The following is an 18,056-nucleotide window of genomic DNA, read 5'->3' as shown; positions in this document are numbered from 1 at the left end:
AAATGAGTGAAAATTAAAGTTCGGATGGTGTTTGTTAAAAAAAAATTAGAAACAGATGGTCAAAATGTAAAAAAAAAAAAGTTCAGCCACGTAAAACTACCTAATCGGCAACCCTGACGAACTGGAGCGTGCTGTGTGGCAAGGCACGCTGACGTCGGTACCACATGGGAGAACACGTGGGCAATCCGCGTACCTCGCGATCTGATAGCTCATGATCGATCCCACGCATGCAGATGGTCCAGATTCATTTCTTACTTAGACGCGATCGGACATCCAAAATCAATTACGATGAACGGTCCAGATTTATTTCTTCCTTAAACGCGATTGGACAGAAGAGATCAATTGCAATGAATAGTTTAGATCGACGTGAGATTGGTATAAATATTTCGTGTCTCACAGAAACCCAAGCCCTAACCAATAGCCCACGTCGAATGAGAAGAACCAAACATCAAAGAATAAGGTCGACCGTTGACCGCACACCGCACCGGAGCCACTGTCTGCTGCCAAAAAAGGTAAAAATTCTCCCTACCCGCTTGGAATTCAATTTTGAGTACCTCTATGATCAAATCGAAGCAAGAGGGACAACAGGTGAGTCGAAAACTATGGGTAAAGCCCGGCGGAGCCGTCATAGCTGAAACCTCAAAATCCCTCCGATTAGCCTATTTCTGATTTTTATTTTATGCGATTTTTGTTCATTGTGTTCATTATTCTTTTTTTGTAGGTTAACCAAAGAAGAAACCCTAACCGCGAATGAGGACCAGCAGAGTCACCACACCTGGTGACCCTCCGTTAGTAGGTTCGGTATTTTTGGTAATTTTTCGGCCAACTGAGACCCTCTAACATATTTTTTCGTAAGGATACATGTAAAGTAGGCCAAAACTGGCCTGGCCAGCACAGTGACACCACCATCGGAACTCCAAATTTGGCCGAAAAGAGTTTTCGACACCGATTTTATATTTTTTGGATATTTTTAGGTACGTAACAAGTATTTTGAATTCTGAAGAAAAAATTCAGGAAATCCAATACCCGTTAGGAGACGTGGTAGACAGTGCAACATGTCGAAACACCAATTCTGATAAGGATCTCTCACCCTATTCTCCGTTACGGTAAATTGAGGCTTAACGATGTATAATTTCGTATTTGTATAAAAAAAAATTCTAAAAATAATTACATGTTACTAACGGAAACATAACCAGTTAGTTCACAATTATTTTAATTTCTTGTTTATTTTTATGTACTGTCCTACTTACTTGATTTTCATATAATATATGTTCTTAATTTATAGTTTCAATAATCTTATTGATTTATCTTATTATTTTTGTTATATACCATCAGCATGAATGTAGTTTAATTAATCTGTAAATGTAATATGAGATATTTGTATGCGTTTATTGATAGAAATCTGTATATGAAATATTTACTAAGTATATAGGGAAAGGGCAGACGGACCCGGTACATAAGGAACTTACTTAGTCGGACGAAGCTGTGAAGTCCCTCATCAGAAATGTTTAAGAGATATGATTCACCATCATACCGGACGGAGTATCGAGATAATAAAATATTTTGTGCCTATTACTGAAACGGGTATGAGGACGACCGGTTAATTATAAAATTGGATATTGGGTTCATGAGTAGGAGGGGACATCCCTATGAACTCCAAGGGTACCAGTAAGTAAGTAAGAAATGAAAGTTATTGTCTATTGTTCTTTTATACGTAAAAGTAAAAAGTGACATGAATATGAGTTTTCATATGTCATTTTTTGAAAACTCGTTACAGTGAGTATTAAACAAACATTTTCAAGTTTAAAGGTATTTAAATAAAATAAGAGTTTCATTAGTTGTTTTTTATATTTTTATCAATATTCAGTTTTCCGTATCTATTATTAATGTGATATTCTTATTGTGTTAATGTAGTTCACTCTTTCATTAACTATTTCAGATCAAGATGATCAGTATTCAGATACCGATCCGCAAGAAGGTTATGAGTAGTTCGCCACCCGAACTCTCTTCAAATATTAGTGAAGATTGTCCTATGTTACTTTTGTATTTGCTATTCTTTTCATTTATTTAATTATCATTTGTCTTTTAAAAAGAATATTCATGTAACTCTATTTGACATTCTAAATTATTGTATAAGTAGTGTAAACTCTAATTTTATTAATCGCTTTCATATTTAATTTTATGAATTCATTTTCTCTTGAAGTTCTGGACCAAAAAATATTTTTAATTCAAAATTATTTATTATTTAATAAAAATAACGGTAAAAATTATAATTATTTTTAAATAATTATATATTTTGTGAAAATAAATTTTGAGATTTAAAATATTAAGTTGTATTAAAGCTAAAATTATTTTATGAAAATTATAAATTGTTGCTTTTGTGCTTAAATATATAAAAAATTAGCTAACTTTAATTTTTGTGAAAATATTTTATAGTTTATTCTTTGTGTCTATAGAACTTCCAAGTAAAATTTGTTCTGGCCCATAAGAACCCGCATTATTTTTTCTTTTCCGCCTTTTGGAGGAGCCAAACCGGGAAAAAAAAAAAGATAAAAAGAAAGAAGACAATCTATTTGTCGCGAATACAGATCCCTTGAACTCTGTCAATGGAACGAATTTAGAACCTAAACTTTCTTCACTGCTAAGTGTCCAGACTCTTGAATCAACTTTCATAGTTCGATCTACCATGGCGGAGACCAAAACCGAGACGAAGACTGATACTCCCAAGATGAAACCGAGACCAATCGTGCGTCTTGGTGTTTTCATCATCTCTCACAGCATCTTCTTCAGGTACCTCACATTCTTTGTTTTCTATCCATTTCTTGTTTTTCTATAATCCGATTAATATCGTCTCCTATTTTGTTTGTGGAATTTGGATTCAGTATTGTTTGCTGTATCTCTGGGGTTTTAGCTCTGTTTCTATTGCCAGTGCTCGCCAAGAACACGTACATTTCCGAAAACGCCCTCATGCCAGGTCGGGTATTTCTCTTCTCTTCCTTCCGATTTGTTTTACGTTGTTTATCAGTGATTTAGTTTGGATTATCTGGAAGCTGTGTTCAGTACCGACGTCGGAATTAGGCTAGACTAGTTCAGTTAGGAGAGAATCCAAATAAATGAAGTCTAATAGACAAAACAATTGTCCTTGCACATGTAGAAAACAGATGTATGTATTCATTACTGTTGAACTGTATGGCATTTGTTGTGTTTGGTTTTATTGCTGATAAAAGGAAATTCAGTTTTAAATTTGTACCATAATATCTGGATTTTGGCCATAGGGAGCGAGAATATCTTAACCAGGGATAGCTCCATTAATTGGCTTCTTTGGCTGAATTTAATCATAATTATTTCATTCTTTTTTCATGGACTGCACGCCCTTCATGAATTATCACTGCGAGCATTGGTTGGTGAAGTAGATTGTTTGAGAATTGGCTTTGATGCCATTGTATTATTCGATACTTATGTCTTGCTCTGCTATCATTTTTCAGGCTCTGCGAGTCCTATGCTCTCCAATCAGGATGTGTCTGATGGGAGTAGATTGGTGAAGGATTTAACAAGTGTGAGGTCAAAACCTGAAGATACGGGAATGTATATGCTTCCTTTACATATTCTTTTTTCACTAGTGAAAAAAAGTTCCTGAAATTGAGTTGGGCAATTTATTTAGAAATAACAGTTTTCTTATCATGCTGCTTGCCACCAGGCTAGTTTTCTATATAGTTGAGGGGTGACTATCCAGTATTATGTTGCTAATTCTCTTCTGTGTTTTCCCTTTGCATATTCTTGATTGTCCCAGATTTTTTACATGCTCAAAAATCTACTTGTTTTGACATAAATATATTGAAAAATCAAATCAGAAATACCCATTTATGTTTCTATGCCAGGGAAAGTCAAAAGCTCGTAGCACGATACATGTCAGATTTGGATGCTGAAGTTAGTTATCACAAGTTCCATCCTGAACTGAATCAGTTTCATCCGCTGCACTTTTTCTCTGGTCCTGATGCACGTAGCATTCAAGAGAACCTTACCTGTTCATTGTATGGTCTCAACACTGTTGGGATAATAAGAGCTGCACGGGGTGATGGGAAGGAAGCTATTGTCTTGGTTACACCTTACAATTTTGAAAGTAATAATCTGGATGGGGCTTTATCTTTGGGCATTATGTATTCCGTATTTTCATTGCTCACTAGAGTTACCTGGCTTGCTAAAGACATCATATGGATAGTTGCGGATTCACGATTTGGAGAATATGCCCCTGTTGCTGCTTGGCTAAAAGATTATCACGCCCCTTTATTCAGCAGTTTGGGCACAGAAAATGCTGAAATGTGCAAGGAAAATGATAATATCTTAGAGCTGACGTATACCTTTAATACAAAAAGAAAGACATATGATGGTATTAAAAGGGCTGGAACAATGGCCGCTGCACTAGTTTTGAAGGTGGGAGAGAGAAGTGCAAACTTTGAAGATACTCTTAGCATTTATGCTGAGGCATCCAACGGGCAGATGCCAAACCTAGACCTCATCAATGTTGTGAATTATCTGGCTGTACATAGGCAAGGTTTACATGTAAAGGTGGAGAAATTTTGGTCTTTACTTGACTCTACCTATCTCAAGATTTTTGGTGAAATTTTTGAATTCTTGGGAACCTTGGCTCGAAGTATAAATCCTGAATGGAAATTTGGTATCCCAGTAGCTGATTATATTGAAGGTGCTGCTACCCTTGCAAGTTCATTGTACCATCAGGTAGGAAAGTACCTTTTAATTCCATTTCCCTCAGCCCTCCCTCTTTATCTCTAGGTACACAAATATATATACATGTACGTATCTCTTGGGGTTGTGGAATAGAATATGATGGTTTTGGTGAATAATTGGTAGTTCAATGGTTCAAGAAAAAAAAGATGCTTACTCTTGTCTTCACTCTAAGGTAAAGTTTTTTTTTGGACAATGTTTGTTACTAAGCTCAATACCAATGGACTACTCCAAGCGTGCAGGTAGAATAATGCTTTGTCCTAGTTGTGTATGATATGTTTTTGTATGCAGAATCCCATAGCTTTTTTTTTTGCATTGCGGTGGTGTGGTGGAGGTTTCAGACTTCGCTATTTGATTCTTTTGGTGTTTGTTGGGTTCCTCCTCCAAGCCATGAGTGCTTTATTTCCGCTTTACATCCTGGTGTAGGGAAGAAAAAGGAGGGTAAATTGCTTTAGGTATAGGAACTATTTGCTGCGTTGTGGGGTTTGTGAGAGGAACATCTGAATTTTGAAGAATATTCTTTCTTCTTCTTTGCTTCTCTGGTGTAGGATGATTTTTTGGCTTCTATCTATCTATTTTGCATAGAGATTATTTGGCTGTTGAATTTGATTTGTTTTCTTTTCTGTTGTTCCAGCTTGTTCTGTTATTCTGCTTTTCTTTCATATGGGTGGTCATCTAGTTCTACCTGATGCACCTTTTCCTCTTCTTTTCCAAAAGTATTTCTTCTCTTATCCTAAAAAAATTTTTGTTTCCCTCCGTTCATTGATGCTTTTCTACTTTTTGTTACTGTCAGGCATTGGGCATTCCCACTGGTTCACATGGAGCTTTCCGTGATTATCAAATTGATGCAATCACTTTGAAAATTTCACCCAAAGTTCAGCTCAGGCAAAATGATTTCCTTCTACGAGGTGGCCGGTCAGTGCTTCTTTACATCTCTTCCATCTATTTTTTTTTTTTTAATTTAGCTTTCCATCCATTTCTCTTCAAAAAATTTTAACCTTTCCATCCATGAGGGGTCTCTGTTAGTGTAGCTTTGGAAGAAGTTGAAATGCTCTTTAGACTCTTGACTACCTGGTGAAGGAGTTCATAAAATTCTAAACCGCAGCATTGCCTTGTCTGGTAATTGTGTCATTGCTTATGTTTGCTAACCTGATTTGCTTTACATCATCACTTTTTTGTCCACAAGTAAAAGATAATTTCCTTCTTTTGCTGATTTGTGACGGGAACTTCTTTTCTCGTGAAAGTTTCAGAAAAAATTTTGATATGGATATGTAAGGTTTTTTCTTGTGGGTTTCATGAACTAAAATCAAGAAATTAGAATCAATATGTTGAGTTTCAAGGCATTGCATTTGCTTGTAAAAAGGTGGTTATTGTTGTGGAGCCTTTGCGTTTATATTACCACTATCTGAATCTCCATTTGCTGTTTAAATCAAATGCTATTATCATGCTGATGGGCTCGATCTTGAATTTGTCCTTTTCGAGCCATGCTATGGGTTAGAGTCATTGTTTGGTTTATATAGTGCATCTACTCCTACCTGTATGTAATCAGAATCAATTCTTCAATTATAGTGTTTTATTGGAATACAGGTTGATTGAAGGGGTTATACGATCGGTAAACAATCTGCTCGAGAAGTTTCATCAATCTTTTTTCCTATACCTATTAACATCTCCTAGTAAGTTTGTTTCTGTTGGAGTGTATATGATTGCATTTGCACTCCTCATAGCCCCACTTCCAATTGTTGCAGCATCCCTCTATCTTGATGCTAATAATCTTGATCATAGATTAATTGATGAAAAATCCACCTCTTCACCAGCCACTTCTGGCAATGAACTTGGCATTACTCTCGGATCATGGAAGTGGCTTAATGCAGCAAAAAAGGTGTTTGTTGTTCAGTTATGGGGTGTCGTTGTTTCATTATTTCCATATTTCATCTCTCAAATACCTAGCTCCACCCCAACAACATGCTTTGTAATATGGGTTTCACTCTCAATGCTTAGCCTTGTACTCTTGTTCTTCATTCTGGGTTCCCCATTATTTTTTGCCTGTGCGTCTGGTCTTCAAAATAGAGAGTGGGCTCTCTTGAAATCAGTTACCATCTCTGTTGTCTTCATTGGTTTGAGTCTCATGTCAGTCATTAATTTTGCTACAGCAGAAATTGGGGCTTTGCTAATTGTTCCTATGTGTTTGATGGCTCATCCCTTGAAGCTTGATATCAGAGCTTGGAGTTTGAGAAACTTTTCAAGGATGATATGCAATATAATTCTGGGTTTTATTGGGTTTCCACCAATTGCGTTTTTTGTCTTGAAATGGATTTTTGAAGGTTTTGGCAGCATTGATTTTGGCGACTTCTGGAACTGGGTTGAGTCCCTTTGGGTGTGGAGCAGTGCAACGTACCTGTATATAGGTATGGTACACCTGCCTTCCTGGTTATTATGCATTCAGATTTTTTTTCATCCTTGTTAGTATGTTATAGTCAATTTTGTCCTGTGCCATGGTATTTGAGTTTAAACTGCAAAGCAGATAATTAAAGAGATTCTGATTCAATAGTTTGTATACTCTAGCCTAATTGCTAATTGTTAGAGAGATGATTGAGCGTACAGCTTTAGATTGAACGTACAGATTTATGTTATCACACCTGTGGTCATCTTAGTTGGCAGAAGAAGGTAATGTTTAAGGTTTAGAGGTTGGTAGGTTTCAGAGGCCAAAAAGAAAAATTGGGTGTATTTTATTGTTCTTATTATTTTGATAACAAATGGGTGTATTATTATGATGTGCTGATTTAGCTAGATTCCTTTCAATAAGTAGGTTGAATATTTAAATATCACTGAGAAAAGAGTTAAATATGTTTTTGTTGTTTATCAACTTCATGTTGATTATTTATTGTTGTCTTCTAGATCCTAATATTTTCCCTCTCATATTGGAATAAAAGTTTGTTTTAAACTAACTGTTTAGTGTAAACTGACAAAAATCAATTCTCAAGACTGGATTGTAATAAAACTAAATTAAAGACGTTAAATTGTACATCATTTGAGGGTTTATAAGAGTTAGGTTGAATGCCATGTTTGTCGCAGTAAGGTGTAAGAAATGATTTTTACATTCTTTCCTATATGATAAAAAATTTCTTTATATGATCACTTCTTATCAGTGGTAGTAATTTTTTTCCTTTCCTATTTTTAACTTTTTTACCAAAGTTTTTGACACATTTGTATGCAAGAAAAATAATCTATGAGTATATATATGTATATATATCCAACTTTTCTTTAGGAAGTGTTTTGATATATTAAGAGCAATATATCAAGCTTTTCTTTGACTTAAGTATAAATATTTCAAGTTTTTCTCTTCCCTCAACAAATTCAAAAAAGCGTTTTGTTCAAACTCTCAATTTTTGTCTCAAGGAATTATTTCTAGTTTGCAAATCATTATTTCTGAATCTCTTAATTTAAATTTAAAATTTTCATTTTCATTTTTTTAAATAATCAAACCTCACTAGTGGGAGTTGAAATAAATTTTCAGAAAACTATTCTTTAGTACCAAATTTCTTAGATGATCATGCAATTGCTCAAGGCGTCTTGTAGTTTATCATTAGTATATTTAAGATTAGATAATACCTCGTACTGTCCTTTTGAAGCCATGAAGCAACATTTTGTCATTTTCTGTTCACCTTCACTTTCATTGCTATAACTCCCATGTAGTAACTATAGCCATTCTTTTTAGGTTTCTTATGGTGTCTTTTTGCTCAATGATGATTCACTTTGATATGATCCGACTTCTTGCATTCAAAGCATATGATATAGTACTTGCTCAATTCTAGTTTGAGTGTGAAATTCTTTCTAACTTATTTTTTCTATCTCATGAACTTTCTCGTGAATAGTATTTTTTTTTTTGGTCTTTTTCACTATCTTTGTTAATTTCTATTTTATTTTGTGAATGTAAATGCAATAGAACAAGTTTTTTTTTTTTTTTTATCTTCTTTACTAACTTTATTTATCTTGTTACTATTAAAATCAAGAGTTCTTATTGAATCTAATAATTCATTAAAATTAAATTTTATGATACTTAACTTCTTGAATGAATGCTATGTTTACATTCAATGATTTTATTAAGCGTTTTTAAATTTTTTCTTACTAACTTACCATCAGAATATAATATTTATTAAGAGATTCAAGTGCATTGATAATACTGAAAAGTTGAAAATCTTTGATGCATTTGGTTGAGTTATACTCCGGTCGTTACTTTTAACACATGTTGGATCAGATAATGAAAGATAAAAGTTTCTATTAGAATTTCAGATAAATGTATACTTGAATGAGTTTTTATTTAAAAGATTGATTGAGCTACTCACGTAAACAACAACAAATTATATATGAGACAATATTTTAAAGGAGACCCGTAGTTTAACAACCTCACTTTTAAAAAGATAGTAGCATATTTCTTTTTTTTTTTGTATTTTTTAATGCAAAAAATATAAAGAGAAAAAAAAAAGGAAGATATAAGGGGGACCTTGTAGTTTTAGGGGTAGAGAATATATGTGCGTTTCATTTGTTTATATAATTAGGTTGAGTTCTCCAAGCCCTTTGAATCGTTTTGGTCCCCATGAAAGTGAACTTACAGTTTTAACTTGTTGGGTTTTGTCCCTTTGTTTGAAGAGCAAATGGATGGGTACTTGAGTGGTGTTAGATGTTCAACTACAAAGATTAAATTGTGAATAATATGAGCATGGTTAATTATTTTTTTTAAGAGTAAAGCGTAATTTTAATTTATGTGGGTTGATTTGTTATAATCTAATTCTGTAAAAAATTTAACTTTTATATTTTCTGTAATTTTATGCAAAATTGTTTCTTTTTTTTTTCTCCCCTTTACATGTTCTAGCTTCTAATAATGGTAGTACGAAAATTCAAAGTTAAATGAATTAAAATAGATAAAATTAAAGTTATTAGATAATAGCACAAAAATTTTATCGTTGTATAAAATAATAAGAAAATCTAGCTAATAAAATTTGCGTAAGCCTATTAAACTATTATTGTCTTGATTTGTTGAACGTATCGATTAAACTTTAATAATAAAATATTTATAAAGAATTAAGACTCACACGACTTTTTTTATTATTTTAAAAAAAAATTCATATTTCATTAAAAAAATAATTTATTAATAATTTAATTTTTTAAAAGTAAAATGATTATCATCTTGACGTTACAGTTGGGACCTATGAGGAAAAACCAACCAATATTTAGAAAAAAATAATAATAGATAAATCCTGCCTGCTGGCGGTTAGTCATCAATCATTTTTAAAAAGAGAGAGAAAATCTTTCACGTGTTTAACAGGTCACTAATTCTTCAAGCAGCTTAATAATACCCATTCATTCAGCTGGAGAAATCAGAATTTCAGAATAGATGACGTGGAGGAGAAACTTCGTACGCACACGCCCCTCTATAGCGCGTGCGTGAACTTGCATACACTTGGCTGGACGCCAAGCAAACTGCGCCTGCCAGCTGTCCGGTAAGAAACTTGCCACGTTTGACTTCTTCATGCGTTACGTTATCGGCTTGTCAAATTTTCTTTTTTTAATTTTAAAAAAACAATATTTTTAGAGGCTAAAATTAATTAGTAAATAAAAACATTTATTTCAAAAATTTAAATAAATAAAATTTTTTGAGCCAAGTGATAATTCTCTCAAGGCAAATAAATTTAAAATTACTTATCCTCTTGCTTGAAGTTTCGAGAACGTGACTTGCACGCGCCTTAAATTGGACTTTCTCCAAAACAGTCGCGTTCTCTTGTCTTTTCCATTTCCCCCCCCCCCACCTAACCAGGAGATTCTACTCCCTCGTTTTCTCACCTGCAGCCATTGTTATTTGCCCTCAAAGCCCAAAACCGGAGAGTCAGAGACTCCACAGACGGATTCTTGAAGAAATAATCAACAAAAGTGAACCAGAAGAAGAAGAAGAAGAAGAAGAAGAAGAAGAAGAAGAGAGAGAGAGAGAGAGAGAGAGAGAGAGAGAGAGAGAGAGAGAGAGAGAGAGAGAGAGAGAGAGAGAGAGAGAGAGAGAGAGAGAGAGAGAGAGAGAGAGAGAGACGGAGGGAGAAATGGATGACTTGCTGTATGAGGAGCTTCTTCAAGAGATATTTACAAGACTGCCGTCAACACCATCGTCTTCTCTATCAGTCTCTCTGGTCTCCAAGCGCTGGCTCCGTCTCTATCGAAGTTCACGAACCTCTCTCTCCCTCCGTGTTCCTCCTCACAACTCCATAATTCCCTCTCTGTCCTCTTTCCTCTGTCACTACCCTTCCTTGTCTTCCCTCTCCATTCTTCTCTCTTCTTTTGACTCCGCAACCTCGACAGGTTGCTCTCTCTCCGATCACCTTCTCTTCGCAGTCTCCTCTTCTTGCCCCAACCTTCGGCTCCTTAGGTTCTTGGCTGGTCCAGTGTCGTTTTCTTATCTCCGTTCTTTGTCTACAACATGTATCCATCTTACATCTCTCACTGTTTCTCTCCCTCGGAGGCCTCTGGTTTTTAGCTGGATTGCTTCTTTTTCCTGCTTGAAGGAGCTGTCTGTTCACGTCTGCCCTAGAGATGGTGTTGAAGATGATTGTGGTGGAAACAAGGAATCTGGATTGTGTTCCAGTGAGGGTTTTGAGGCAGAATTGGGTTTGGAAAGCCTTTATTTGTCTGGAATTCGAGCAGGAGATTGGGGTGTGGGTTGGCTATGGAAGAACTGTAAAAGGCTGAAGAAATTGCAGCTGAAGAGCTGTGAAAGTATTGGGGACGGAGAGTCTCTTGCTTCTTTTGTTAAATGTTTGGAGGGTATTGAAGAAGTTGAGCTGAGGACATGTAGGAGTATTGTTGATGGGGTTCTCTTAAAATTAGCAGAGAATTGTTGCTCCCTCACATCTCTTCTGGTCTACGATGGCGGCAGCAGAGAAGGTTTACTTCATTTCATTAGCAATTGCAGGTGTAAATTGACTAAACTTGACCTTCGTCTACCTCTAGACCTTAAAAATGATCATCTCCTTGCTGTTGCATTGAATTTTAGGGGTCTCTCCATTCTCAGGCTGCAAAGTTGCTGTCTGGTGACTGGTGAGGGCCTAAAGACTTTAGGGATTGCCCTGAGTTCTGGTCTTAGAGAATTGGCACTAATTAACTGTGATGTTGTTGAGAGAGAACCTGGGTTGCTTGCTACTTTAGGACAGCATTTTAGGCAATTAAAGAAATTGGACTTGTCTTACAATGAGATGTTGCTTGACAAGGAATTTGTCTCCATGTTAGCTTCATGTAATTTTCTGATTGAGTTGAAGTTGAGAGGGTGCAAGAAGCTCACTGGTTTAGCCATGTCCTCAATGTGCAAGAGTTGCCAGAAATTGGAGAGTGTTGATGTTGTGCATTGTTGTGGGATTGAGGCTGAGGCTGTGGAGTTGTTTGTCCTAAATTCTCCACAGCTGCAGCTCTTGCAGGTTGAAGAAAGTAAGATTTCCAATGCTGCAAGGGCACTGGTTTTAAATAGATCTATACAAGTTGTTGTCTGATTGATGATTTTAATATGTTAGCTTCACGTAGTTTTCTGATTGAATTAAAGTTCAGAGGGTTTCAAGAGGCTCAGTGGTTTAGCCATGCCCTTGATATGCAAGAGTTTGCAGAAATTGGAGAGGGTTGATGTTTTACATTGTTGTGGGTTGAGACTGAGCTGTGGAGTTGTTTGTTCTGGATTCTCCACAGATGTGGAGGTCGCAGGTTGAAGAAAGTGGGTGTTGCAGGTTAGAGAAAGTGAGATTTCAGATGCTGCGAGGGCATTGGCTTTGAATAGATCTGTAGAAGTTGTTGCCTGATTGATGATTTCAATTTGGGATATTGAAAAGGGCTTATTACTTTATATAGTACTAAGTTATTCAAAGCTGCAAAACAAGCAAAAGTACAGGTACATATAAAAGCACTTGCTCTTAGTCTCTTGTAAATATTTATGTTTTACAAGCTATGTCTTGAGATGAGCAGCTTTATTATGGAATAGGTTGTTAGTACAAATATTTGGTTCTAATAATTAAGATTTATAGCAACATTTACTTTTGATTGTTCCTTCTCTGTACCAAATATTAATTTCTTAGTTGTTATACAATTTTCTTTCTTATGGCGTCATAGTTTGGCTTAGCAACATACCCCCTCACTAGAAGGGTGTATATGAGTGGTTCTTTACTTGGCAGGAATAGCATTGGCTCTGATATAATGCTACATTGTAATCCAATATCATATGATGATAGATATATCTACGTAAAGTTAACTTATTATGAATCCTCATACTTGGTGGACATGGAATTAAAACTTTTAATATTAATCATGGCTGTTTCTTTCTGAAAATTATACCATGTTTTTTTTTGTATTTTCTTGATACCCCATCTGTGGGGATAAAAACGTGATTGATGAGGAGATCAAAGGGTTTTGGTTTACTCGCTACTAGCAAGTTAAGCTTAAGTTTTTCAAGACCAATCCTTTGGTCTGCCAAGTTATTAAACTTAGTGATTTTAGAGCTCAGTGGGTTACATTCCTCATGCTACTAGAGGCAATTATTATTTATCTATTAGATCAAACAGTGTGGTGATAAATGGTTGTTGTCATTGTAATTTGCTTTTCCTCAAGTTCATTATCTCAATATATAAATAGTTAGCTCTTAAGGTGTAAGAAAATATTATGGGTTAATTCTATGTCCTAAATGCGTTGCGGATTACAACTTGTTAATTTCTGTTACTTTTATTGATGGGATGATTTGATTTTGTGCACCGGAGCAAACTTAAACTAAAGAACTCCGGTCTATATATATTATCATCGATAAACTGATAAATTGTCACTTGTCTGATATTTAAGTTCATCAGTAATTAGAATATAGTTTTGAACTTATGATAAACACATTGTAATTGTAATTAAGATTACTTTTGAGCAACGATTGAATCATGCAAATTCTTGTAGTGTGTTTGATTTAGCCATAGCATAACAAAAATGGATGGAACCATGATCCGCTCATAGAAGATTATAACTAAAAATTTCATAGATTTATTTAAATCAGGATGCATAAGCAGATTGTTTAATCAGAAATGCAAAGAAGTGATGTCCTTTTGGACTTGTTGTTGCAGAAATTAGGCAATTTCTTAAAAAATGGAGGAATTACTAAAGCTTATGATCTGTACAAATTTTTTTCTATTTGGTTATGAAGTGTTTTAACACCAACGGAGCTGCATCCTAACACAATGTACCTAATTTTTTAGGGTGTGCATAGAACTTGTCGTTCGTTTGTTAGGTATTCATTTGAGTTATCGGTATTATATTTAAAACAAATTCTTTTATCAGAATGCAAGTAAAAACGTTTCTTCTTTTTTCGCAACTAAAATTACATATTACAAGTTTACGTTTTTTTACAAAAAATATAATATTTTGTCACTTGATGATGAGTAAAAATATTAGTGTCGAAAATAGTTTTTATAATTTTTGACGCGTAAAATTCAGTTTAATTTTTTTTTAAAAAAATAAAAACATAGGAGAAGTATTCAGAAAGTGTTAAATTATTTTTTCTTTATATTTGTAAGTACATTAGGGGCGGGTGCATATACAAACAAAAAGAAAGAAAAATGGAATCTAAGGAGTTTGAGATTTGGAAAGATAAATTTGTTGATATATGCACAACAGTTTTTTTACTAGCTTCCATAAATGGAAATGTTTTATGGGAGAAGGAATGAGAATCAAGCAAGGAATCAAAATAAACTGTGTTTGTTGGTAAAATAATTAAATTCTATATTATTGAGATTTATGAAATACGTTTGTCGTTAACTATCGACAATACATATGATTTATACAAAAATATTAAAAAATATAAACAAAATATTTCCGTTGCCGGGACTTGAACCCGGGTCTCTCGGGTGAGAGCCGAGTATCCTAACCAACTAGACTACAACGGATTTGTGAAACTAACGATAATTGTTTTATAATTATCTGATGGTTCCTTTCTTCTAAAATCCTATCCTTTTTAGTTTTTGGCATATTGTTTTTCAAATAAATTATTTTTTTATTGTTTATGCTTAACTACTATAAAGTATATATATATATAAAGAATACATTTTTATTTATATATTTGAAAAAAATATTTTCGTACATTTAATGGAGTTAAAAGTTGTTATTGAAAAAAAAAATGGTTGAAATTTTTGGGCTTCCCGTTCAGTTTTGTTTGGGTATTCTTATAGCTTCTTTAATCATCCTGGTTAGCCCAAATCGCACTACTTTTAATTTGGGCCTTTTACATTCTTACAACTGTTTGGGAAATAGTTATCACGACAAACAAACACCCCCGCCTTATCCCATCTACGCACAAATATTTTTATCAATTCAAAAGTCTCTTATTTTAATCGTATCATAATAATACATAGAATAATTAGTAAAATATTTTTAATTAACTTTTTTTAGTAAAGAAAATAAAATGTATCATAATTTATAAATAAAATATTTTTACTTAAATTTAAAAGGTAACAAGAGCTGTCTTTTTTTTTTTACGAGGAAATCATAATATGCACAATCTATATTCAATTGGATTAAAAAAAAAAAAACTCCTCAAAATTAATACCTCAAATGTATAAAATTATGGTTTTAAACAAGATAAATTACAAGTGTCATCTCATGCCAGTTAATTTAATTACAAATCAAATTATGGAGTTTAAGGTATGGTATGTAATTAAATTTATATGATTAATGTCAGGTAAATTAATAAAGTAGATTGTACTAATTTGTCCAGAAGTAGATTTCCATTATTACTGTTGATTGACTGGTTTTGTAACGTGGTTCGTGGAAAAATGAGAGAGGTTTAAAAAGAAAAATTAAAAAGAACTTTTCCGTTGCCGGGACTTGAACCCGGGTCTCTCGGGTGAGAGCCGAGTATCCTAACCAACTAGACTACAACGGATTATGCAAACTACGCCTCTTTTTTATAATACATTCATATTTTAAACACGTTACATAGGCACACCCATTACATAGAACAGACATGCATGTATATATCAAAGATAACATACACATAGGAGGTATAAATCTAAAATTATTAGTAAATATAATATTTTAATTTCTTATGTAAAATAATGAAAATGTTTATATGTAAATAGTTAACCTGTGCAAGAATTAAAGAACATAATTTGGTAAAATGTTTGTAGGAGAACTATAATTAATATTGCTACAAGGACATAATAAAAAAATAAAAGGTTAATTGTAAATTCAACCCTAAATATTAAATTATTTTTCTTCAAATATGAACGGTCTATATTTATATAAAAATTAAATTAAAAAATTTACGAATTGAAAAATATGTTTAGACGATATTTTTTTTTATCATACATGGAAATATATTTGGGTGATTAAAATTGAAAAATAAATATTTAGAGAATAAAAAAAAAAACTATGAAGAATATTTCTTTAAAATATGGTCATTTTAAAAATTAAAAATAAAATTTCACCAAAAGTACGATGACCGTCAAAATTTAGTCAAAAGAAGAAATTGAGAAGTATGTCAAATGAACGGCAAAGATTCGAGATCAGTGGGGCCCAGATGAGCAAACAGCTTTGATGTGAATGTCCATTTTGGTCAATATTGTCCGAGGATTCCCGACCTCCCAAAAAAAAAAAAAACAAAAACAGCCGCAACAGCCCGTATTTCCCGGGCTCAAGATATTCTTGGCGGGAAAGTCATAGATTAGGGTTGTTTTCCCGCCAAAATTACCGGGTAGTTCGGGCAGGCTAAAACTGGGGCAGATAGGGTTTTCTCTCAAGAATCAAAGCCGCGTAAGACCCAATTCCCAAACAACAACACGCGGGTAAGGAAAAAATAAAAGAAAAAAGGGAAGAGGAAACGAAAAGTGCGGCTTTGAGGGCCAAGGCGGCCGAAAAAGGGAGCGAAAGTCGATGATTGGTCTGTCAAATACTCTTAAACAGTGTCTGCCGTGACGCAAGTTTTGACGTTATTTTCCAATCTGCATCAGTCATCATTGCAAATTAATGTTAATACTTAAAATTAATTTTAATAACTAAAATTTCAAATTACTCTACGTTTTGATTATCCCATTACCGTTATGTTATTTCATCACATTATTCTTTTATTCACCTCCTAAACAATAATTTTCTCCAACCTAAAGTATATAATTATTTAATCAATTTATTAAACCAATAATCGTATTCTAATCAGTTCAATAAGCTAATAACTGTAAAAAAAAAAAATATTCCATTTCGCAAAATCTTCTATATATTTTTTGTGTTTTTAATTTATAAAATTATGAACTAAACTGTCCAAATAGACAAAGAAAATGAGATAGAACCACCATCACATAGTCTCTTAATTAAACTTCCATTAAATATCACGAATTTGATTAAAATATAAATATAAAACTTGTTTATTTTTTTACCATGACGAACAATTATGTAAAATAATTATTTTATTTTCATCGTAGTTATAATAGTTATAATTAATTAATACTCAATTTACTATTTATCACTTTAAAAAATAATAAATTATTAAAATAATTTTTTAAATTTTACGCTTATTACAATTTGATTAGTAATATTTTTTAAATTAAAATTTAATCATTAATATTTTTTTATTTATTTTAAATATTCAATTTTGTAATAAAAAAAAATTAAAACTAAGTAAAATCATACTTCAAAGTTTCTAAAAATCATTCAAAAGAATAACTTTTAACTATTTAATTAAATTAATACTTTAATATTAGTCAAAATTATTATTTTGAGTTCTTTCAAATTTTCAAACACGATCTAATTAATTTTAACTTTTTTTAATCAATAAATACAAAATTAAATACTTGAAATAAATAAAAAATATTAAAAATTAAGTACAAAAAATAAAACAAATATCAAATTAAAAAAATATAATTTTTAATAATTTGACAAAAAAAAAAAAAAAAAAAGAATAGCAGAGAATAAACTGCTTTCTCCCACTAGATTAGAATCTTCCCCGTCTTAGGATTCCTGAGGCGGCCCATGTGTACATGTCCACGCTTTTGCCTCTGTTTCATCACATTGGATTCCCCCTTTTTCTACTTTTGCTTACTAATTTTTCTCATCGACCTTTTCCTTTTTTTTTTGGTACCATTAATTATCTAAAACAGTCTTCCGCAATTATATCTCCCTTTTCTTATTTTTTTTTTCTACACATGTATATATTCATTCATTCATTCCCTCACAATCATATCGTACCTGTATATAGATATATATATTTAAAATATTAAAGAAATTTTTTTAACTATTTAGGGGTACTTGAACTAGTAATCACATCTAAACATAAT

The 18,056-nt window shown here is 33.0% G+C and overlaps 2 protein-coding genes and 2 non-coding genes across 6 annotated transcripts; 2 read left to right on the top strand and 2 right to left on the bottom strand.

Moving 5' to 3' along the window:
* Positions 1-2,509: 2,509 nt before the first annotated feature.
* Positions 2,510-7,633, top strand: LOC110808981 (GPI transamidase component family protein / Gaa1-like family protein). Of its 3 annotated transcripts, XM_088214267.1 has the most exons (7): positions 2,510-2,790; positions 2,883-2,974; positions 3,486-3,585; positions 3,879-4,737; positions 5,537-5,658; positions 6,331-6,416; positions 7,065-7,633. In XM_088214267.1, the coding sequence occupies exons 1-7, from the start codon at positions 2,687-2,689 to the stop codon at positions 7,205-7,207; spliced, it is 1,506 nt and encodes a 501-aa protein (XP_088070393.1). In that variant the 5' UTR covers positions 2,510-2,686; the 3' UTR covers positions 7,208-7,633. The 3 variants fall into 3 exon arrangements, with proteins under 3 accessions (XP_088070393.1, XP_021890367.1, XP_088070389.1); XM_022034675.2 differs by having other exon boundaries at positions 2,511-2,790; positions 6,331-7,633; XM_088214263.1 differs by lacking the exon at positions 2,510-2,790 and having other exon boundaries at positions 2,956-2,974; positions 3,486-3,556; positions 6,331-7,633.
* A 2,896-nt stretch (positions 7,634-10,529) lies between these two features.
* LOC110809011 (RNI-like superfamily protein) lies at positions 10,530-12,870 on the top strand. The gene has a single exon (XM_022034717.2). The coding sequence runs from the start codon at positions 10,830-10,832 to the stop codon at positions 12,264-12,266; it is 1,437 nt and encodes a 478-aa protein (XP_021890409.2). The 5' UTR covers positions 10,530-10,829; the 3' UTR covers positions 12,267-12,870.
* A 1,735-nt stretch (positions 12,871-14,605) lies between these two features.
* Positions 14,606-14,678, bottom strand: TRNAE-CUC (transfer RNA glutamic acid (anticodon CUC)). The gene has a single exon. It is a non-coding gene; the product is annotated as a tRNA-Glu (tRNA).
* A 922-nt stretch (positions 14,679-15,600) lies between these two features.
* On the bottom strand, positions 15,601-15,673 carry TRNAE-CUC (transfer RNA glutamic acid (anticodon CUC)). The gene has a single exon. It is a non-coding gene; the product is annotated as a tRNA-Glu (tRNA).
* Positions 15,674-18,056: the final 2,383 nt, after the last annotated feature.

The sequence above is a fragment of the Carica papaya genome, chromosome 1, assembly GCF_054855325.1.
Source record: "Carica papaya isolate Zhongbai chromosome 1, ASM5485532v1, whole genome shotgun sequence".
Classification (NCBI taxonomy): domain Eukaryota; kingdom Viridiplantae; phylum Streptophyta; class Magnoliopsida; order Brassicales; family Caricaceae; genus Carica; species Carica papaya.
Note: the sequence above shows the minus strand (reverse complement) of the source record. Positions and strands in the feature narration are given on the sequence as shown.

Bases quoted from the DNA above. Each gene is read 5' to 3' on its own strand.
- LOC110808981 (XM_022034675.2), top strand. From the start codon at position 2,687: ATGGCGGAGACCAAAACCGAGACGAAGACTGATACTCCCAAGATGAAA. The intron at 2,791-2,882 runs GTACCTCACATT...ATTTGGATTCAG, and splicing joins TCTCACAGCATCTTCTTCAG to TATTGTTTGCTGTATCTCTG. The intron at 3,586-3,878 runs GTATATGCTTCC...TTTCTATGCCAG, and splicing joins AAACCTGAAGATACGGGAAT to GGAAAGTCAAAAGCTCGTAG.
- LOC110809011 (XM_022034717.2), top strand. From the start codon at position 10,830: ATGGATGACTTGCTGTATGAGGAGCTTCTTCAAGAGATATTTACAAGA.